Here is a 9,292-nt window from a genome sequence, read left to right on the forward strand (position 1 = left end):
TAACAGTGGCGGTGACTCAGATCACCTGCCACAGTGTGGCCCCTCCTGGCCACCCAAAAGGCAAAGCAGTGGGAGACAGGAGCAGCTAGGATAGGTCCTCAGTCTACAGCCTCTACCCTGACATGCCCACCTCAACAGACCCTCGATTCACCAGGCCCAGCATAGACTCCAATCCCAGGGCCAAGGCAGAGGTAGCTGCCATATTGCTGACTTGTGTGTTGAGGCTCATACCCAAGCTGACTACAGCCCAGACAGGCAGTGCATTGATGACTGCAGGTCTCAGAGATAGTGATGCCTCTGTCCCCACTTGGAGAAGACACCTGGCCCCCAGCAGAGCCTCCATGTTACAGGATCCCACTACTGACTTGCCAAGTTGCCCTATCTCAGCAGCAATACCAGCTAGGGGAGCGTAGAGTGCTTACCTATGTGGCACATGGAAAAGCTCAGGGTCCTGGAGGTCCAGACAGAAGTATCCTCTGGGAGCTTGAAGAATGAATTGGTAGAACATGAAAGGAATTGTGCAAGATCACACCTGGAGTGGTTGTGTATTCACACGCACCCTAACAAAACCACAATGCACATGTGTACACACATATGTGCTGACTCAACTTGCACATACCCTGTGTACCCAACAAACCATTACCCTTGGGCCGCACTACATACATGCACCATCACCCCCACACTCCATTATTGCTGACAGCCATGGTCATTGGGAGGTGCATTCTCTGGGTAGTGAGTACCACACAGTTCTCAGGATCTGTATGCACTGACTTATTCCATCCTCACACATCGCCTGGAGGCGGTCCTGCCATCATCCCCTCTCACATGAGGGAAACTCAGACTCTGAGAGGCAGGAGGACTTGCCCAAGGTCACCCAGCTAGAAGTAGCAGAGGCAGGACCTGAGGACAGGTGCGTGTGACCTTCACAGGCCATACATGTGCACACTTACCCTGTCATATCATCACCTAGCACTCATGCACTCCGTGGCCACCTCTGGCCCCGGCACATGCACAGGCAGCCCAGGCTCAGCAGGGCAGCTGCCCTGGGACTGGCAGTAAAGCACTAGACACACACTACTGGTTCTTCTCCAAGGGCCAAAGCTCTAAAATACAACCATAAACATAATTACACCATCTCCCGCCATAAACCACAGCCTCGGGAGAGGTTGTGATCTGTCTGTGCTCACACCCACTCTGGAGGTGGCCAGCCCTGAGCCCTGACCAGGGCTGATTTATGGGTGCTATTCCCCTTCTCGCCATGAGGAATGGGCATCCCCAATCCCTGAAGAGTCAGGGCCCAGCCAGCTGGGGACAGGGCCAGTAGGCTGAGCCAGGTAGGACCCCCTGTTCACCCAAGCTAGGCTGGAGACCATGGCTCCTCTCCCCAGGCTGGGGACTCCCCACGGGGTCTTCAGGCCATGTGGTGCGTGATGCAGGACAGTCAGATTCATTCAACCAGAGCTGTGTCCTTCCTGCTGGTGCTGAGACCCCTCCCCCCATCCCATCCTCCAGCAGGGAGAGGCAGAACCCCAGGGGGGCGCAGAGCTGAACTCTAGTGGGAGGAACAGGTGATGCCAGGAATCCTGGAGAAAGAAGAGGCTGGGTAGGGCCATGCTAAGGCAGGGAGGCAGCCACCAATCAGGCGACACTGGTGAGAGTAGAACAGCAGGGATAAAGGTGGGTACATGCCACTATGTTTGAGGAATGATAGAGACCTGGAGTAAATAAGAGGGCAAGAGGAAAATGAGGGTCAGTCTGGAGAGTTGGGGGACACAAGAAGGACTCAGGTGTCTCCCGGGCCACAGGACAGTGATATGATCTGTTTGTGTTTTGAGTCTCGCTGTGTAAAAGCACACTGAGATGGGGAGACCGGCCAAGGGGCTACTGCAGAGTCCCAGCAAGGAAGGCTGGTACTAGTGGAGCTGGGGCTGTGTCCATGGATTCAAGGTCTCAGCTCCAGCCTCAGCTGTAGCCACTGCAAGACAGGCTCAGGGGTCAGCAGGGTCCCAGATAACAGCAGACCTGCAGCCAGGGTGGGAGGCAGGTGATGGGACCAGGAGCTACATATCCTTTCCTGCAACCCCTGTGTCCCACCCCTCTCTAGTGTCTGTGAAATGAGGAGTACCACTGCCACCACACAGGAACGTTAGAGATGAGATGCGTGAGACTTGGGTAAAGTAGGTGCTTACTGGAGGCCCAGAAGTGCTCCCTCACCAGCCCTCAACTTCTGCCTGAGCCCCTCCCTGTCCTCCGGTGGCCTTGGACAGGCTTCTTCCTGTCACCAAGCCTCATTTACTTCTATGAAAAATGGAAGCCCACCCTGGCTGGACAGCACCAGGGAGGTGTTTACTTGTCTGGCTTAGGTGGAAGTGTTAGGGGTGTTGTGGGAGCTGGGGTATACAGGAGGGATGAGGGCGCAGGCAGGTCCAAGGCATGGGCTGGGTCTTAGTGAGCCCTGGTCAGCTTCCACTGGCCTCGTTTCCTGGTCTGTAAGGTATGGGAGCAGGATATGGGGCAAGTGTCAGCTGTGGCACAGATAGACTGAGTAACCCCAGCCAGAGCAGAGTGTTCTGGGCCCAGGCTTCTGCGCAACCTGTCCCTTCCTGGATCCCCTGGACCCCTTCCCTACTCCATGTGGATCCCCGAGCTGGTCTGAGACTGCTCTGTTCCCTGGGTTATCCATCCTGAGAATGGCTCCACAGCATTTCCTTCCTGAAGACAGACAGGAAGAGGGCCAACGTGGCCTCTGCCTCTTTCCCTTCAGAGCGCCCTGGCCTGTCCCTAGTGGAAATCCACTCTGCCTTTGGACCAGGACCCCAGGAGAACCATAAATGCTATCCCAGAGGTGAATCACAGGCCTCCCTCCCCTCGAGGCCAGGCCCTGGTGTCCCAAGCCTTGCCTGTCCACCTCTGGCTGTTTTGGCTGAGGTATCCACAAGGCCAGGGCCTTCAGGGGTCCCAGGCAGGGATCAAAGCTAGGCAGGTTCTGCAAAAAAATTCTCTTGAAAGACTCTTTTTCAAGATTTTCTTTTGAAAACAAATTCATAACCACATCAAACAGAAGCCCTGTTGCCTGGAGTTTGATCCCCAGCCGCCCGGGGCCCTCCAATGAGCTGTTATTCTAATTGCTTTCTTCTCCTCTGAGGCCCGCATAAGTTGTCGTATGATTATTAATTTGGTGCGTTGAGGCAGGGCATAGAGGGGCTTTTGTTTGTCTTGCCCTTTTAATCACTATCAAATTGCAAATAGTGGCGAGATCCGAGATCCCCAAAACCGATCTGTCCCAGCGGCTCTTAGGGAATGCCAGCAGAGCCCACAGCACGCCTGGCTATCCCCTCAGCATGGTGGCGCCTCCCTGGGTACCTGCCCATTCAGACTTGGCTCCCTGTGGCTCTCTGGGCAGCTAGTCAAGGTGCTCATCCGGCCCCTACAGTAACCAATCAGAGCCCCAAAAGGAAAAAGCAGGGCCGGGCAAGTTCAGGTCTCAGGGTCTGATCCAACTCAGCCTCCTAGACCAGCCTGACCATAGCTCAACCCCACCCCACAGGGCAGTCTGGCCAGCCAAGGTGCGCTGAGCAAAAGGCAGGACAGAGCCAAGGCAGTGCAGAGCCAGCAGTGAACAGAACAGCAGGGACCTGGGGGAGAGGGGCTGGGCCTTTGAGCAAGGTCAACCACTGAGTCCAGCAGAGGGCCCGCTCAGGTGGGTGGCATTTACAATAACATGGCCAGCTTGTACCCCACAGGGCTAGGCCTGCCAACTCTTCCCACACTCACCACACCTGGCAACTGACCAGCCAAGTGAAGAGGAGGAGCCCTGTGCATGGAGCTGGGGTAGGGGCTAGAGCTGGGCAGCAGGCAGGAGAACCAGGGAAGACTCACAGGTAACACCCAGGATGATGTGAAGCCCCAACAGGACACCAAGGTGCCCAGACAGACCCAGTAGGATCCTTCAGGCAACTGGGAAACCGGAAGGACCCTGAAGATGACTGGGAGAACCCAGGAGCCCCTCAGACACCGGGAAGCTTCAGAGGGGTTACAGTTGGAGAACAGCATGAGGTCTAGACTTGGGACTAGCTGGGGATCCTCACCCACATCCTGCCTCCAGCAGCCTGGCTAATGGGACATTCCTGGGGCTGGAGACTCTGATGAAGCCCTCCACAGGCAACAGCCATGGGGGCCATGATGACTTGGGAACCAATCCAAGCAGATCAGCTTTAGGAATACCCTTTGGTGGCACTCAGAGGCCTGCTGGACCTGTAGCAGCTGGGCTCTTGCCCCTGCCCAGCAGAAAGCTGAATAGGGCTCTACAATGTGTTAGGCTGACTTCAGGGGGTGCTGTCACCCCAAGGTGCCTCAGGACAACCCCTTCCCTAGCCACATTCAGCAGCCCCACATCTTGTCTGTATCCAGCTACCCTCCCACTCTGCTTTCCCAAGCATGAGCTATAAAGGCTTCCCTGTACATTAGTACATAGCCCTGCCCTTTAGCACACTGGGCTTCAACAGATGTTCGAGAGCCATAAAGTGAAAATTTATGAAACCACACATTTTCTTCTGTGATATATTTGGTGCTTTAATTGATGCCAAACCAATCAATATCCCAGTTGGGGCCTGCATGGCTAGACAACATTAAGCCAAGCTGAGAGCCATCTCACTCAAGGAAGAGGTCCCAGCCCTGGGGGTGAACCCAGCTTTCATCCCAAGGGTCCAGCCCAGCTTTGATCTGTGCATGAGGTTGCCTTGGCCTCAAAGCCTGGATGCCCTCCCATGGCCCTTACAGGCTACAGGCAAGCAGTGGGACCAGGAGGCTGGTCCAGCTGCTCTGCAAGGTCTGTGTGCAGGTGAACAGAGGGTCAGGTCTCCTCCCCCACAGCCACCCCCACCTCACCACCACTGAGCACCACCCACCCTCTGTTCCATCTACTGCTCCTGGGGTCTTGACTGGGCCACACCCCTGCCCTGACATGACTGTCCCCCCTCTTGACAGCATTGTGACCCAGGCATGGAGCCCTGGGGTAGAAGCTAAGGTGGTCCCATGAATGACCTTGAGCAAGACCTCTCTTCTCCTGAGTGCTCCTGCCCCTCCATTCAGTGCCCATAGTAGGAAAGGGGTTGGTGACCACAGCACTAATCCTCTGAGGCTGGGCCTGGGTCCAGGTGGGCCCTGGCAAACTGTTCCCCTCCAACCAAGACAAGGTTGGTGTGCACATCACCTGCCAGCCTCTCCCCTGGGCCACCCACCCCCACAGGCCAGCAACCCAGCTGAGTTCAGCCAGCCAGCTCAGCCGCAGAGGCCCCGGGTAAGGCCTTGGCATAGGCCTGCCTAGAGCAAGCTGGGGTAAAGACCTGGTGCATGAGACGTGCATGTCCAGATGGACAGGTGCCACAGCCAGTACCTGCCTGCAGCACGCACTCAGGGCCAGAGACAGTCAGTCACCAGGTCTGGGTCATTGCTGTGGTATTTACCCTGAAGTCACAGTTTTCCCTGAAGCAACCCTTTACAGTCTGAGTCTGATCTGTAGGCCTGTCTGATCATCTCCCTGCTCTTACCCCCACTTCTGGTCTTTCCACTGCTCCAGGTACCTGTGGTGGGAGAGGAGAAAGGGTTTTTCTATTAACAATGGCCTGAGAAAGCTAGCCCCATGGGCACAGCTAGCTGAAGGATAGCCCTATGGTCAGTGGCTGAGACCCTTACTGACCTGTGTATGCTGCCTAAGCCCTTATTCAGGCTAGGACCCCAGCCCCACTACTCACGGCAGACCAGGCACCTCCTTCTGGCTCACAGCCTTCTTCCACCTTGCAATATAACTGACCAGCAACTTCCAATCCCAAGATTGCACCTTCCTTCCCAGGAGCTCCCTGGTCTCCTGTTCTCCAGTTCACACAAGGGCTTCTCTGAGCCATTGCCTCTGTAGGACACCTACTCTGTGCCAGGCTTGTCCCAGGTCCTGCCCTGCCTGTACCTCCCCTCTCTGTCACCCTCACCACCCCCGCACTTGGCACAGAACAGATCCTTAACAGGCATGTAGCAGAGCCACGTTGCTGAGCACTGATCTGACTCATTGGGTCTGGAAGACAGTGGTGTCTCGATGACCATGGAAGGGATCCTGGGGGAGATGACAGCAGGAAGTCCCCATGGCCAAGCTATAAAGGAGGGGCCAGAGGCAAGATCCTGGCCTGAAAGTACCACAGGTCATACCCACTGGTCCACCCAGTGGGGCCTCTGTCCCCTGAGTCCCCTCCCAGGCATTTGCTGGGCACCTGTCCCTGTGCCACCCCCCCATACCTAGCCTGCCCCGCTGAACTCATATCCCCACATATGGCTCCAACTGTCCTCCAGGCAGGGAAGACACAGTCCCTGGGCTCTAGTGACCCCAGCCCGAGGTCCCGCAGCCTGGCTCAAAGGAGCCAAAGATTGCAACAAAGCCAGTGTTCCTGGCCGTGGCCCTGGCCCCTAGTGCAGATCCTGCTGTGCCCAATGCCCCAGGGGGCCAGGCAGAGCTGCAGAGACAACAGGGCCCAGGAGAGGGCTGAGACATGAGCTCCAGCCAGCTATTTCAGTTCTACAAGTGTGGACACACACAGGGACCCCACATACAGGCCACACATCCCAGTAAGCACACACAGATGAACTCCATATGCACACAGGGGTGTGACCAAGGACGCATGGTGGTTTCACCTGCATGTAGCAGCATCCCCCCCACCTTCTAGGCCTCACCAGCCAGCACTGAAATAATCTGCAGAAGGCTGTGCTCCTGAACTCAACTGTTTCTGTCCCCACAGGTGACACAACTGGACCAGAGGCTGGTGGTCATCACGGACATGCTCCACCAGCTGCTCTCCTTGCACCAAGGTGGCCCCCACAGTGGGGGTGGACCCCAAATGGTCCAACCCTGTAGCGAAGATGGCTCCATCCACCCTGAGCTCTTCCTGCCCAGCAACTCCCTGCCCACCTACGAACAGCTAACTGTGCCCCGAAGGGGCCCCGATGAGGCATCCTGAGGGACTAGGGTTGGGGCAGGCCTGGAAGAGGAGGCCCAGGGAGCCCCAGCCAACCCAGGGTCACCTCCTGGAAGACCCTGAGAGTACAGCCTGGCAGCCCAAGCCTGGACACTGTGACCATACCACCCAACAGAGCCTGAGCTCAGGGGCCCACCATAGTTGCCTCCTCGCACCAGTGGGTACTAGAACTCGGCTGGGTCTGGCGTCCTTCTCAGGTCTGAGCTGGCACCCTCATCGCTGTGACAACATTGATCACAGGGTGGTTGGGACCCAGTGACGAGGTGCATCCAAGGTACCCAGCCTGGCCGGGGAGTGGCCAGAACACGGCATAGTCTGAGGGAGGCCATCATGGTTGGGCCAGGAGGCTTCCTCGCAGGAGACACAGGAAAGATCAAAATAGGGCGATGGTTCCAAGGACCCAGCAAGGAGCAGGGAGGGCAGGGCAGGCCCAGCCCGTGGCAAAGGCCTGAAAGCCTACTCAGTGAGTTGGGGCCTGGCTCCCTCCTTCTTTAGAGATGCCGAGCTCTTGGGCAGGGGACCAGGGGTGGCCTGAGGTCACAGCTTCCCCAGGGCACATCACTGACTGACGATATCCCCTCCTCCTCTACCCTGGACAGGCAGCTTCTCTATCCAGGGGACAGCTTCTCCACCATGGGAGCTTCTCCACCATGCAAGCAGGGTCCTCCCTGCCTGCTCTGCGTGTGGCCCCTCCTCTGGCTCCTTGCTCCTTCTGAGCAGGTGGGCAGACACACAGACGGGAGCTGACACTTCCCCTCAGCCAGCTGCTGAGCCATGGAAGAGTTTAAAGGGTGTCACAGTTTCTGCACAGGATGGGTTCCTTCTGGGCATTACATCTCATCGAAATCAGAATGATCTGTGGTGATTTGGGATCTTGTTGTAATGATTTCACAGTGATTCTGATTGTTAATCGCACAGCCTTTCCCTAATAAACATGGAGCTCCATGAGATGATCTCTGCACTGTCCTCACCTTGATTTTGAGGGATCAATGGGATCTGTGGGACAACCTGGGGCCCCTCCCAGGCCGACCTAGACATAGCTGTTCCTCATCCTCCACGACCTTCCTCATGGACAGGACCCTGTGACTGCTGGAGACAGATGCTCCCTGTCCAGGCCCCAAGAGGACCCTAGGCTCAGAGAGCACAGAGGGGCAGAGGGCTGCAAAAAAGCCTCCAGCCCAGCTCTGTGTCATTTCTGGGCTCTGGTGGCCTCAGTTTCTACCTCAGGCAGTTAGTGGCCATGACATAGTCATTGCCTGTCTTCTGGCAAATCTTGTGTCCCAGAGGTGAATCTGCTCCAGGGTCTGGCCTAGCTGAGTCAGTCCTGTGCCCCTGGGCGGCCATCCTCAGAGACATGACCTGGCCTCTCCATCCGCCCCTCCCAGACCAGGCTGGCCTTTAACCCAGGGTGCCAAAAGTCCACCCTCTAGGACTTCAAGGATTGGACCCCTAAAGTAGTGGGGTACAAAGACAGGCAGGAGCCCTGGGGCCCCCACATGCTCACACCTACTCCCTCTAGGCCTCCACTACCCTGTTCATTCAGCCAGAGACATATGCCAGCTGGATGCCACCAGCCTGTAAGCACTGTGCCTACAGTTCTCTTTTGAGCCATCCCATTTCCACTTCCACCCACAGAAAGAAGCAGGGTCATTCACAGGGACACTCTGGACCCACTCCCCTCTGAGTGCGTCTCCCTCTGTCCTCCCTCTAGAGCCCACCTGAATCCCCAGGCCATCAGAACTGGAGGCATCTGACTGCTTACGTATGGATCTGTCCCCGAGTCTGTGGGGCCAGTGGTGGCCAGGAGTGAGACAAGAGATCCAGGTGTGGGTAGTAGGGTAGGTCTGTGTTGGAGAAGGCCCCCAGGGCCCCTTCCTGCTGAGCCCCCCAGGGTCTCCTCCTCTTAGGGGCTCCCCACAAGGAAGTCTTAGCGTGTGGTCTGATCAGCACTGGCTAGTGGGAAGGAAGGGGAAGCTCAGACCTCAAGCACCCTGGGTTGGGGGGAACAATTGATGGAAAGTAGGCACTGTTGTCCCTTGTTGGGTAAATATTTGTGGAAGCCCCACGCCTCTGGCTGGAAGGTGGGCCTTCCTGATGGCCGCAGCCCATGGGAGCTCGGGTGGGTCTGCCCATCTGGGCAGGGCAAGGCTCCGGCACCCACCCGGCTTTGTTGCCCCATTATGGGCTGCACACAAAGTGCCCAAGCGCCTCCCTCCTAGAGGAGCTTTAGCGGCCCTCTCGGGTGTGAAATGCAATTTACCTGAAATAAAGCC

At 56.9% G+C, this 9,292-nt stretch overlaps 1 protein-coding gene across 3 annotated transcripts in view; it reads left to right on the forward strand.

The window, feature by feature from the left end:
* Positions 1 to 7,972, forward strand: part of Kcnq1 (potassium channel, voltage gated KQT-like subfamily Q, member 1) — a 331,994-nt gene extending 324,022 nt beyond the window's left edge. For 2 of the 3 annotated variants that reach the window (XM_005384206.2, XM_013514208.1), the window contains one exon: positions 6,783 to 7,972. In XM_005384206.2, the coding sequence (XP_005384263.1) occupies positions 6,783 to 7,001 (219 nt within the window). In that variant the 3' untranslated portion in view covers positions 7,002 to 7,972. The remainder of the gene's footprint in view (positions 1 to 6,782) is intronic. The other variant, XM_013514209.1, reaches the window with a different exon arrangement.
* Positions 7,973 to 9,292: the final 1,320 nt, after the last annotated feature.

The sequence above is a fragment of the Chinchilla lanigera genome, unplaced genomic scaffold, assembly GCF_000276665.1.
Source record: "Chinchilla lanigera isolate Chin_1 unplaced genomic scaffold, ChiLan1.0 scaffold00021, whole genome shotgun sequence".
In the NCBI taxonomy this organism is placed as follows: domain Eukaryota; kingdom Metazoa; phylum Chordata; class Mammalia; order Rodentia; family Chinchillidae; genus Chinchilla; species Chinchilla lanigera.